The sequence below is a fragment of the Ornithodoros turicata genome, chromosome 1, assembly GCF_037126465.1.
Source record: "Ornithodoros turicata isolate Travis chromosome 1, ASM3712646v1, whole genome shotgun sequence".
NCBI lineage: Eukaryota > Metazoa > Arthropoda > Arachnida > Ixodida > Argasidae > Ornithodoros > Ornithodoros turicata.
In genome coordinates, this window is record NC_088201.1 from 133,427,440 (window position 1) to 133,441,182 (window position 13,743).

The window sequence follows — 13,743 nt, forward strand, 5'->3', positions numbered from 1 at the left end:
TGCCGCTTCATCACCCATGTCAGGATCAGATGTATTCCTTCTTTTGTAAGGCACTGGCGACTCCACGTTGCGGTCCCTCCTCTTGCGCTGAGCGGGCAATTTCTTGAAATTTGTGCGGGAATTTTTGGGTCCGGGAATATTGTGGGTACCGCATGATCTTTCAGGGTAGGCCGGTCACGCTTCATCGGCTCGATCTTGCCGTTTACGACTGGTGCGTTGGCGTAAAAGCGCACGATATAACGCTCGCCGAAGTGTCATTCGCAAACGGCCGAATGCCCTTGGAGAGGCATGTCTGCTCTTGGTATACGCTGATTCCATTCTTGAAACCTTTCTGGGTCCTGCGGAACGGCGAAGAGCGCGAACTTTCCGGTTGCGGAACAGTATCCAGTGTTGCAGCCAGGCACAAAACAGTGTTTGGCACGCTACTTACGTTGCCCAGGCACCCAGGTGTCGTCCCTGTGCGCTGAGAGAACCAAATCATCACTTGTCGAGAGATACGTGCGAGCGGGGCGAACATCGCATACCTCAGACTCCCAGCGCCCGCTGGCGCCGTCTTCCAGCGGCCGCATGCTGCGATGTACGGGAGAAGCGGCGCCGGTCGAGGTACCACCCTTTCTAGCTACCATAGTACGAGCGTCCGAAGGAGGAAGTTGTCTTTGATGGTTTCGGACGCTAAAAGTTTGTTGCGCAGTGAAGTTATCGACAGGTGTTGCGACCGAGGACCGACGCGTGAGATGACATGCCGTCGACAAAGAAGAAAACTCAAAGATGGTGTTTTATACCCACTCGCGACGGTGGCTACGCAAGAACTGCACGGAAAAGGTTCCGCTTTTCCGCGCACCATCCTCCCTGGAGCGGGGGGGGGGGGACTATATTTACTAGATCAAAGGAAAAAAAAGGGGGAACGGTCAGCCAAACAGGACGCCCTTGCTATCCCGCAAAGAAAAAAGAAAAATAAATGAAAGAAGAATAAAATAAATAAAACAGAAAATAATTATGAAATAAAGGATAAACTAACAAACGGTGAGAGAAGGATAATACTATTCATAACTTAATTTTTGTTTAGGTGCCCAAAAACAACTACTAGGTAAGGATGAGATGGATCACAGAAGATGATGACTTAATTAAAAAACACACAAAAAAACAAGAGGTTAATGCGTTGAGGGTGAGAGTGGGAACTGAAGAATGAGATTGCAGGGCTGGAGTTCACAGGCTGTTCATAAGATCTCTTCGGATCTCTTTGCAAAGTGATCCCGTGCCACTCCAAGGGCTGACAGAACCCTACAGGAGAACTCTGCAGTGTGTGAAAGACACTTTGATGCAAGGTATGTTGGGGTTTTATCGCGTGTATGCCGGTTATTATCACGGTTTTTATGGGGTTATGGACCATGTTGGATATGCAGAGCAGTGCAGTGATGCACGTTTAGTGTATTGCATTGCAGAATACGTGGCGAGGAAACGGTTGCTTCCAACAAACTGCAAAGAATGCAAGGACGCCTGTCTGGTGACAAGGGAATGTGCCTCAGAGGAACTGCCTGCAGAACCCTGTAAACAGTGAGACATGAGTGAACTGCTATGCCCATCTCTGTCACTGTATGCTCTAATTGTGACGCTAGAAAATAGGACAACGCATTCGTTTAGCGCCACGCGGCTGCACGCTAAAGCCGTTACCGATATATTTCTGCTTACAGGCAATGTTCAGCAGATTGGCTGTCACATGCGCTCTCCTGAACTCACCAAGTCAGTTACACGTTTTTTCGGCATGACACGAATTCATTTTTTTCTTAAATGCCAAAACCAGAAAGAAAATTGAAGCAAATCGAAGAGGGCTAAACCGTGTGTGCTGCAGTGCCTATACCATTTTTTCGATGCACCTAGACAGCGTTTCCGGTTTTGACTATTTTTGTGCCGTTTATATACAGGGTGTTTCAAAAAACGTGTCATTCGGACTTTATAAAAAAACGGGGCGACGGAAAAATACGGGGTAAACGGCACTTGTGTGGCAACTGAATTTGCCATCTTGTAAAAATATTTTCATTTGATTTTATTTAAAAGAAATTGAATTTCTTTAATTGAACTTCAAAATTTCCCAAGTCAACCTCACGTTTTTTTTTTACAGAATTAGAGAGCCCGTAGCGAACTTAGTCAGAACCACCAAGAAATCCTCTCGATATTGCAAATGGAACTGCCCCAAAAAAGTCCAGAAGTTGAGGCTTCAGAGTTTCGGGTATTCAACAGCGCACCAAATCAGTCGCAAAGATGCGCGGAGGGCAGGACATGTTCCTGTCGCCATGAAGAACAGTTTATCGGCGGACCGGCGTGCAGCACAAGACGCGCCGATAACAAGGCGGGTGACATTCCACCATACGTTGATAAGCGGCAAACAAAAATGATTCCGCCTCTTTTTTCCCGCCCTGTTTTTTTTTCGACCTTCTATCTTTCATGGGGACAGGAGCAAGTCCTCCTCTCCACGAATCGCTGCGTCTGATTTTGTGCGCCGTTGAATACCCGAAACTTTGAAGCCTCATTTCGGGAATTTTTTTGGGCAGTTCCATTTGCAATATCGAGCGGATTTCTTGATGGATCGGACTAAGTTCGCTACGGGCTTTCAAATTCTGTAAAAAAAAAAAAACGTTAGGTTGACTTGGGAAATTTTGGAGTTCAAGTAAAGAAATTCAATTTATTTCAATTAAAATCAAATGAAAATATTTTTGCAAGATGGCAAATTCAGTTGTCACACAAGTGCCGTTTACCCCGTATTTTTCCGTCGCCCCGTTTTTTTTATCAAGTCCGAATGACACGTTTTTTTTTAAACACCCTGTCGGACGTGATAAGCCATGCCTGCGTTATCTCTTTCTGCGATGCCGGGGTGGGCTGGGTTTCCAACCTCCTTTCGTCGGACTGACACAGATTGCGCTGAAAAATTGATCGTGCGCTATTCTGTGCGACCTCCGTAGAGCATGATGTTCGGCTATTTTTTCCGATTGGATAGCTCCTGAATATCCCTGTCAATTGTCATTAATGTGAGTAAATTAGACACGCTCTTCACATTGGTGGGGTAAAAAAGTGACCTTTACTAGGCAAATTTCCGACTTAAGCTCGCAAAAATTTACATAATTAAACTTACGTTACACGACATTCACATGAGGAGGTGGCAAAAACCCAGTAAGAAGAAATGCCATTGACCGCATGACTCTAGGTGGTGTAGTTTTTTTATTATAATTCAATGACACGTTTTCTGGGACACCCTGTATATATAAAGCACTGAGAACCGGAGGCATTACCTGTAGATTTAAGACGTGTATTTAAGACTGCAAATAAATTAAGTATCCTGTGTTTATACATTACTTGGCATCTGACTTTTGTTTTATAGGTAAACATTCAGAGCAAGATAATTATTTCAAGGACATATCACTTGATCTCTTAAACGTGTCCGACAATAAAGCCACCGATAGCTTCCCGTTTGGGCGGCTGAAACAAACGGAAGAAAATGATCAGCCCAGATTCTAATGTTTAATGACTTGCCATTGCACTCGGTATTCGGAAGCGCGTACGTCCTTTTTGTTTTTGATACTAAGAAATACCGGAGAGAACGGCGAACTTCATGCTTCGCCGGCAGTGCTCCGCAACCCGCACAGAACTGACTGCGCTGCTGCGGGCAGCGCCACCGCGCGGCAGGCTAGCGCGCGGGACCAGCTTTGCTCCGGCGGTCTTCAAACCTCTCCCTTCTAATAACCATAATATAGCTGCCTGCGGACGCATATATTGAGAGAGGGAAGAGCCCCCGTTCAAGTCCTTTACTCTCCTCTCTTCAAAACCTCCTCCCCGTGGGTCCTTCTCGCCTCTCTTCGTAAGATTTCTATGGCTTACCAAGACATCTGTGGAAGATGTGTCGGATAGACACCATTCCTCCCAGTGCTGATGAAAGAGTAAGAGCGTGGACAGCAGGATTACCAGACGGAACATTGTTACGTCCACCTGTGCAACTTCTCTGTCCACTAGAGACTGTGCAATGAAGTGAGCAATGGCTCACTGCGGGGGAGCAGATGTTGGGGAATCTTCTCCTGTGTGTGTGTTGAGTGGGTTTGATGGTTAGGTCCCGAAAAATAAAAAAGAAAGGACAAAGAATCACGAGGGTCATGAGAATAAACGACGTTTTGGACAAGGTAGGAACATTGTTATTCTTTTCTTGTTGGCGAAAAGGGCTAAACGAACCGAGTCAACGCGTTGCATAACAGAGGAAGACATACGTGGCTCAACCACAGGGATACATCAAAAAGAAGCAGGAGCACCCAGACTTGTACGTATTTGGAGTATTGTATTTAAAATACTGTATTTTAAATACAATTTGCGGTATTTTGGTACTCTACTCAATACTTTTTGTTTTGTGTATTTGTACTCTATTTAAAATACATTTTATGGTATTTTCTACTCGATACTCTAATTACATACTTTTGATCTCCCTCTCAAACTTTCTGTGTCTCGTCTTTCCATTATCTTGCTTGCTCAGTGGAAATTTCCTGAGTTCTTCGGACTTGACCCGGACATTGGCCTTTCTTGGAAGTCTCCATTTAGAGATCTTGGCCCTTGTGTACTAATCCTTTGCGAGTGAGGGTTCTATTATGTGTGCCCTGACGCGGTAACGCCGAATTCTAACCTCGCCGAGCAGGGACCTGCTAGAAGTTTGCTTTGTTCTGGGTCACATATACTTAGTGGAGTTACGTGGTGTCCCTTTGTCATCTTTTTGGGACTTGTGTTTAGATGACTCCTATCACACAGGGACGGCTTGCGTGGTACGCGGGGTTTAGGTGATTCATGTTACATAGCGGCGACATGCTGCATTGACCAGTGACTGGTGACTTTTTGCGTTCAAGGATAAATAGTATCTTAATTGTATTTCAAATACTTTTTGAAGTATTTCGTACTCTATCTTAATTACTTTAATTTTGATGTATTTATACTCTATCTTAATTACATTTTAACGTCAGTATTTATTATCTTATCTTAAATACATTTTTGAGTATCTTGTACATGTCTGGCCGAGCACCTGATCTGCAATCTGAGTACGTCAATTTATGGATTAAAACAGTCGGCAAGGCTATGGAACAAGAAAGTGAACCAAGTCCTACTTCAATGCGGATTGCAGAGAAGTAACGCCGACCCTTGTCACTACACACAACATGCAGACAAATCGACGTACGTCAAGTGTACATAAACGACTCGATCATTCCCCATGAGGACGACGGGGTTAACCAGAAACTTGAAAGATCATTCAGCCAGCATTTTGGGACAAAGGATCTTTGTGAAGTCGCGCACTGTACCATGGCATAGAAATCGATCGGGAAAAGGATGGAAGCTTTTTTCTGTGTCAAAGCAAGAAGACAAGAGCTGCTAAAGCGGCACGGCATGGAAAACGCAAATTGTGCGGCGACAGCTATGGATCCAGGCTACCTCCAGCTGAAGGGAGAGTAGGACTTTCTGTAGACAAATCAAGAATATCGACAAGCAGTGAGGGCTCTTCTGCACAAATCGCCTACAACACGTGCAGACATAGGATTTGCTCTTGGGGTATTCTTTAGGCGAGTCAGTACTCCCTTTCAGAAAGTCCGGCAACATTGAACCGAAAGTATGAGGCGCCGCCACAGTAGGGGATACGTGCTGTCCGGGTAGTCATACATCATGCACGGATTTGACTGACTGTTGCGCGTTCTGCAAAAGTCGCTTTTACTGGAATAGCGAAATGACCGCTTTCCCAGTTGTTGGATGGGAGACCGACTTGTCACGTCTACCGCTGCTTACTATGAACTGTCTTCGCGCGTACCACGAAGAAAGGTCGTCGACTGAGCGGCACATGGAGCGAAGTTACAATGTCCTGGTGGAATCCTACGTCGATATGCAATCCGTGAAGGCCAACTACTCAGAGGAGCGGTAAGCACGAAAATGCTTGTAACTGTATAGTGATTTCCTATACATTCGTTCGAGCCGTCGCCTCGATTATAACTTATTGTCTATATATATTATATAATTATTGTCTACGTACCCAACGTAATTCGCACTTTCTGCTTCAGATTTGGGATGTTCTACGTGACGGCCAAATGTTACTGAAGTAAGAAGAAGACTGCACCACCTTACAGTGTTGCAGTTGAAATTAACTTTAGCGGAAACATTGTACGTGGGAAGTGCGAATGTCCAGCAGGCCTTGGATCGTGCAATCATGTTTTAGGAGTGTTGCGAAGTGTCATCTTGCTACAGGAAAAAGGTTTCAGTGAAGCCCCGCCAGAAATTTCTGTTACAGACTTGCCGCAGCGCTGGGGAGTACCGAGAGGACGGCAGATAAGGGTTGGGGGAATATGGTGGAATCTTTACACGTTACAATACATTTCTTCAAATCCTGTGTATATGCTAGGTCTCCTGTGTTGCTTTGGTAAATAGGTTGCCAAATAACTATTTTCTTTTTTAGGTACGGCATTGCAAATGAGCCAGTTGCTGCACAGCGATACCAAGAAGTACTTCGTAGTAGGGGCCGTAATGTTAGTGTCATGCCATGTGGGTTATATGTCGACCCATCCTGCCCGTGGCTTGGAGCCACACCAGACAGGGTTGTTTTCGATCCTGCTGAGGACTCGCCTCATGGTGTGGTGGAGATAAAATGTCCCTACTCTCTGTGTGACAAGACGTTGACAAAACTGAAGGATGAGGTGTTCTGTTTTCACGTTGACGAGAACATGGCAACACTCAATTCGCAACTGCATTTTGCTTCAGCTGTTTCAAGTTGCGCCTTGAGCCGGTATACTTCTTCAGTTTTTTCCTTCAAACATTTCCTTAATGCGTCATTGTCTTTCACAGTTTTGTCCAGTGCAGCTTTGAGTTCAGACGCAGTATCTGATAAACCGCACTCACACATTTGTTCCATCTCCTGCGTGCACTCAGGTGGAAGGTTTTCTTCGGACGCGGTGATATCATGTAGCGGTTGCACAGGCTCTTGAGGGTCTTTTGTGGTGAGAGGCAGTACAGCTGCTACTTCCCGCTGACGTGGAGGTTTCATCAGCGTCTTAGGTTTGCAGAAGTCAAAGACAGATGGTACTGCCCAACTGTGGAGATGTATGTGCCCGCTAGCGACGTTCTGGACGTAGGACTCCAGGAAGTGTCTCGAGCACACTTGTGTCGAACGTGTGACACGAAATAGTTTCCCCTCATCGCATTTTATTGCGATTATCCACTTCTTGTAAGCAGCAGCCGATTTCGGGAAGTTATGAAACGACACCTAGGATAAACAAAGAAATGTCGGCAAACTGCACGGGGTATAAGGTCTCTATTCTTTCCTGTTATTGCTCCCCATTTTTCAGTCCCATTGAACACACACGTCACTTACCTTGCTCCCGTTTTCGTGTACGTAGCCCCTCTGCTTGCAGTAGTGAACGCAACAATAGGATGGCATCGTGGAACAATCCACATCCCCAGTTCAAACGGGCATTCGGTACGCATCCGACGCGACGGAACGACGGAACGTACCCTACAATGGCGGCGGTCCTGAGTTGGCGTAGAATACACTAGATGGCGCTGCGTTTCAGAAAAGGTCTATCGCCCACATCTGTGTGACAGGAATGCCGTTAAAGGAGGTAAGAACTCCTATCTGCAGGTATTTAGTTACGGGTGTAATAGGTGTAATATTGTTCTACGCTTCGTAATACTGTTTACAATTTATTGTTCAATACTTCTCCTTCATAACGTGTGCAACGTTAATACAAAAACGTACTTTTTTTAGGATACGAGCGAGTATAGACGTACCGCCGTCCAGATACCTCTATCCATTGTTACGTCATCTGAAGAATTGTAGCACCCAATCAGAAAACTAACAGGCAAAAAATGAGAGAAGTCTAGCAGTCGCAAGTGAATAAGATAAGTATTTAAAGAGATTGAAACATTATTTTACTGAAGAACAAGATTTCGGAAGGGAGTCCGTCCTTCATCAGGTGCGATATTCAATCTCGTCAGGTACGATCTTCATCGCACCTGATGAAGGACGGACTCCGACCGAAAGCTTGTTTCTCAGTAAAATAAATGTTTCGATCTTTTTAAATACTTATCTCACCCAATGAGACGCCAACGCGGAGGTACACATAACGTTCTGCTCTACACTGTTAAAACAGAACTTCACCACATAGCACGCTCATCCAACCATCATTCCGAATGCTATCATTCTGTATATTGATTTGTTGAAAATGGGGGGGGGGAGCCAATTTTGTAACCATAATACCGTACATAAAATTGTTACATAATAGGCTCCGCCTACCGTTATCAACAAATCAGGAGCGAGGGCATTGTCATTGGGAATGATGGTTGGCTAGCAGCGTGCTTTATGTGGTGATGATACGAATGTATTAGATTCATCTATACAAAAGGTGTCACAGCCAAGACGTTGAAAGAGTCGTTTGGAGCCGACATAGTCGGCGACCTAGCTTGGTAGAGTTCATAGCCCCTTCAGAAGGCTTCCGTCGCTTTATCCTCCACCGAAGCAGAGTATGTAGCTGTAGCGGATACTTCCAAGAACTCGTCTGGATGCGCCAGCTTAAAAGCTGGCGCAGGACTTAGGGATAGCGTCAGATACACCGACAACATTGTTCGACGACAATCAGGGATGCATACGACTCACGATGACTGAAGACATCAACCTTTACACTCTAAAAACAACTTCACCATACAGCACGCTCTGCACTCTTAAAAATGAACTTCACCACATAGCACGCTCCTAGCCAACCATAATCCCGAGTGACATCGTTCTCTCCCCTGATTTGTTGAAAACGGGAGGCGTACGCCTTTTTGTGACACTTATGTAGAAATGTTAATTGTCACAAAAAGGCGGACGCCTCCCGTTTTCAACAATTCAGGGGAGAGAACGATGTCACTCGGGATGATGGTTGGCTAGCAGCGTGCTATGTGGTGAAGTTCATTTTTAAGAGTGTAAGCCAACCGTTTCCAAAAACGATAGGGTTATCGCTCCTGATTCGAAGAGAGAGAGGGGAGTACGCCTTTTTGTGTGAATTTGGAGATATGATAATTGACGCAAAAGGGAGGAACGCCTCCCTCTATCCTCGAATCACAAGCGATAACCCTGTGATTCGTGGCAATGGTTGACGCAGAGCCTGCTATGCGGTCAAGTTCAGTTTTTAGAGTGTATAGGACGAAAGCATAGATGTTCGCTATAACTATATTCGTGATTTTGTTGATGAAAATGTAGTCCACCTTCAGTACTGTGAGACGCATAGCGTGACAACAGACTGCTTAACAAAGGCACTGTGTAGGGAAAAGTCTGAGCAGCACAGAAATTGTACGGGGGTGTTGGACAGAGTCAACAACAAATGTGTACCATCAAGCCTGCTGCTCACTTTTTCTTCTCTTTGTGTGATGCACTATGCACGTTCACTTGTACGCGTGCGTTCTGTTCGAATTAAACCACACTCTTAAAACAAAGCTTCACCGCACAGCAGGCTGAAGGCCAACCATTGTGCAGAATGATACCTCTATTACTCGTAATTTATGCAAAGCGCTGGCCGTACGCCCTTTTGCGACAATTAACATTTCTGCATAAATGTCACAAAAAGGCGTACACCTCCCGTTTTCAACTGATCAGGGGAGAGAACGATCGTGCTGATGGTTGGCTAGGAGCGTGCTATGTGGCAAGTCTCTGCAAACAAAACTACGCCCCAGAAGAGAAAAACGATTAGCTATAGCGCACCTCGATCCACTGACGAATTCCCTCCTTTCTGAAGAAGATACCTTCCAGTTTCGTGAGAGGACCTTCTTCGTTAACACTACGGCACCTCCTGAAGGCGTCACAATACCCGTTGTTGTTGTCACACGCTGCACCAGGTTGCTTCCGGACGTCGCACAGGGGTTTAAGTTGTGGAACTTCGCAGGGATCGACGCACGCTGTGGCCTCACCTGAAAATAAGAATACGTGGAGTCGTTTGCAGTTTATCATTTGGACCTGCGCCTTCGGACAGAACCTGCACCTAGGGGACATGCAAACAATCCGCTGTCCCTACATGATGTATAGAAAGGACGTTCGTTAGTGCCTCATCTCATCATTATATTATGTTGGGTTTGTGTGTGTGCATGGCAGAAACGAAAGCATAAACGTCAATGTGACGGCAGCATCACATAAGGATGTTGACTGGCTTCTAATTAAAATAGGCATGGTACAAGGGGTGTTCAAGTCAAACCGGGTCTTCCTGTCTCCTGAGTGTATAAATGGCTCGCGCTACTTCTTTTTCGTCATTTTTACACGCGACAGGCCTCCGCGTTCACCACGTGGTGGTCCAAAGTTTGTGCAAAACAGAAGACACGTGCTGGACAAGATGGCCGACAACGAGGTGAGAGCGCACATCGAACAGCGAATTGTCATGAAGTTTCTCGTGAATGAAGGCGTAAAGTCATCTGAAATTCACAGAAGACTTCAGGCTCTGTATGGCCACGATACGCTTAGCCGCGGCAAAGCGTTTGACTGGTGCAAACGGTTCCGAGACGGCCGTACATCAGTGCAGGACGATCCCGGCCGGGGCGGCTCAGAGCCCAATGTCAGAGTTCTTGAGAACATCCAACTTGTGGAGCGCCTGATCCTCATGGACCGACGGATAACATGTCTCGTACTGGCTCGAAAGACGGACCTTTCTGTGGGAACGTTGAACACTATCATTCATGAACACCTCCAGTTTGGAAAGTTGGTGCCCGTTGGGTCCCGAGGCAGCTCTCCGTGTTTGACCGGCAGAGAAGACTGGAAATCTCCCAAAAGCTAAGGTACCGTTTCGACACTGAAGGACAGCCGTTCCTTGATCGGATCATCACGTGCGATGAAACGTGGGTGCACCATTTCACTTCTGAGTCTAACCGCGCATCAAAACAGTGGAAGCATCCGGGCTCGCCAGCTCCGAAGAAGTTCCGGAGCACCCCGTCTGCGAGTAAGGTCATGGCCACGGTTTTCTGGGACAAGGCTGGCATTGTTCATGTTGATTTTCTGCCCAGTGGTACCACCATCAATAGTGCATATTACTGCCTCTCAGGGATGTGCATAAGGCGCTGAAGCAAAAGCGGCCGGGCCTCATCACCAAAGGAGTCCTCCTCCTACAGGAGAATGCGCGCCCGCATACCGTGCATCTCAAGACACGCACCTTACAGGAACTTGGCTGGGAGTTGCTGCCATATCCTCCTTACAGCCCAGACCTCGCCCCAGCGATTTCCATCTCTTTGGGCCACTGAAGGTGTTCCTTGGGGCCGCCACTTGAGCTGCGACGACGAGGTCAGGAATGCAGTCCGATTACGTGCCGGTAAGGATTTCTACGCTGCTGCCATCCAAGCCCTCGTGAAACGCTGGGACAAGTGCAGTAATGCAGCTGGAGATTACGTTGAAAACTAAAACTAATTCTCGCCTGTAAGTTCATTTTACTTTTGCGATAAATGAAAAGTCCCGGTGTGACTTGAACACCCCTCGTACAATACCCGTGCACAATAGCGTTGGCAGAAAGCTCTATCAGAGCTCTATCAGAACATTATACGGGAAAGAGGATTTCTCCCCGGTTCCCTCTTTCCAAAATGCTATAGCGATGGTACGAGATCGGGGAATTTGAACCCACTAGAAACTATCCATACATGCTGTTAGCAATCAAGTGCAGGCTCTCTACAGCACTTGTCCTGCTACCTACAATGAGAGATCCTCTGTCAATGTTGGTAGGGTGGGCTTCAGCTTTGAACAGTTCCTCCAAAGATGTTCTTCGTCTAACCGAGTATTCACACGAGTCAGTTTTTCTGCGGGCTGACGCTCAGGTGGCAGGGAACGTCATCTCTCTCTGGTGCCACGCGACCGGCACTTTTCGCCGCGTCACCACTTCATGGTCTCCGGAGGCAGCCGGATATCTTGTCCTCCCGGCAGAGGTTCTGACAACCGATGGCGTCTGCTGCCGGCAGAAGGAGAAGGTGCAGTCTCAGAAAAAAAGGTGGAGCAGTTACACCTTTCAGGAGGTAATATTTGTCGCGTATGTTGTGCCTAAAAGGTTGCAAAGTTCTACCTGCTAGCTCACTCTCTGCCACGAATGATAGGGTTACCACTTCTGATTCAGTGAGCGAGGGGTCTTCTGTAGCAATTTGGATATATGACAATTGCTTTTACCACCCTTCACGATGTTGATGTTATCAGACGCTATGTTGATCTACATGGTAACTATAGAAGTTACCATTTTGTCACACCTTTTTTTCTTAGAGTGTGACGCAGCGGATACGGATTACGTTTGCTTTTTATTTCATCAGAATGCTCTGCATGTATCCCATACAACCGCATTCACTGTACTGTGAGCAATTCTGAATTGGAACGCCAACGATGCTTGGCTTTACCCCGAAAGTTGTGCAACGACCACGACCATCTCTCGGCTCGAGGAGCGGAAGTGCCGTATTTACGCGCGGAGCGCCCGCCAGGGGCGCCACTTGCCGTACCCACAAGAGCGCCTGTTGTAGCTCCGCTGTGTGCAATATGAGTGGTCCTTGTGGTTAATTGTTCGTGCGTACATGTTTGTGTATTGTCGCAGGTTCTCTGTGCATGTAGAGCTAAGAGTTATGAAACTAAATACTCAGAAATGGGCTCTGCTCTGAAGCGTAAGGTGGCATGTAAAACTGTGAAACTCGCGCGCTATGTGCTGTACATTGTACATATAAACAGCAGCAGTACCTTGTGTGTTGGGCCAGTTATCATGCGTTTATGATTGTCATACGCAAGCGCGTTCAGAGTTTCGTTTCGCATGAGAGGCGTTCCGTATTAACATATACGGGGCAGCTGCAGAGAATGGGTGAATGCGACCGTAAGAAGACACTGTTCCTGGCAAAGAGACGACTGACACGAGTTACGACGTCCACAAGCATTTGTTTTATAAGCAAGCACTTCGGTTTTGAATCAGCAGTTGCTTGTTTTGTTTTCGTACTTATTGGTCCCTTTTTATTTTACTTTTACACTTCTTTTCCCTTTTTTTCTTTTGCGGTCTGCCATTACAATGCTCTCCTAACCTTTATTATGCTGTTCAAATAGAAGCCCCTTTGAGAACTTTTCTTGATTGTATCCTTCCTGTGACGCTACCTTGTGGTACCTTTTTTTGTGTTCCTTTTGCACTCCTGGAAGATGCAAGGCCGCGTAAACTTCGTGATCACTAAACGTAGGTACCGTAGCAACGATGCCACATCTGAGAATTTTGCGCTTCGCGCCGATGCTAAAGTCTTCGGTCCTGAAATGCCGAGAACACGCTGTCGAGTAGAGTGTCGGAGGCAGGGGTGGACAGCATTTAAATACATTGTAATTAAAGTACTATTTAAAATATAAGTAGCACACGTATTTATATTTTGTATTTAGATAGAGTAGAAAAACGTATTTATAATTATAATTAAATATCAGTTTTGGGGTATTTATTCTTGTAATTTCGTAATAAATACTCCTAAATATATACTCCTAAAATAAAAATATACAAATAATAATAATAAGTAAAAAATATATATACTCCTAAAAGTATACTGACTCATGTCTCATGAATATGCCGTGCACCTGACCTTTTGGGAAGAAAGGCGAGTTTGGGGAGCAGTGTTTGAGCTAGCATGCAGGCGAAAAACGATTTTAGATGGCGAGTTTTTCGCTGTTGTTGGAGACAATGGTTGCGGCTGATTACCTTGTTGTACGAGGCATCTCGATCAAATTTAATGCAAGCCTTTGTT

At 45.9% G+C, this 13,743-nt stretch overlaps 1 protein-coding gene across 1 annotated transcript in view; it reads right to left on the reverse strand.

Moving 5' to 3' along the window:
• The window catches only part of LOC135385509 (disintegrin and metalloproteinase domain-containing protein 10-like), a 147,267-nt gene that overhangs the window by 27,720 nt on the left and 105,804 nt on the right, over window positions 1-13,743 (reverse strand). The window contains exon 13 of the mRNA XM_064614861.1: window positions 9,737-9,942. Coding sequence (XP_064470931.1) covers window positions 9,737-9,942 — 206 coding nt within the window. The remainder of the gene's footprint in view (window positions 1-9,736; window positions 9,943-13,743) is intronic.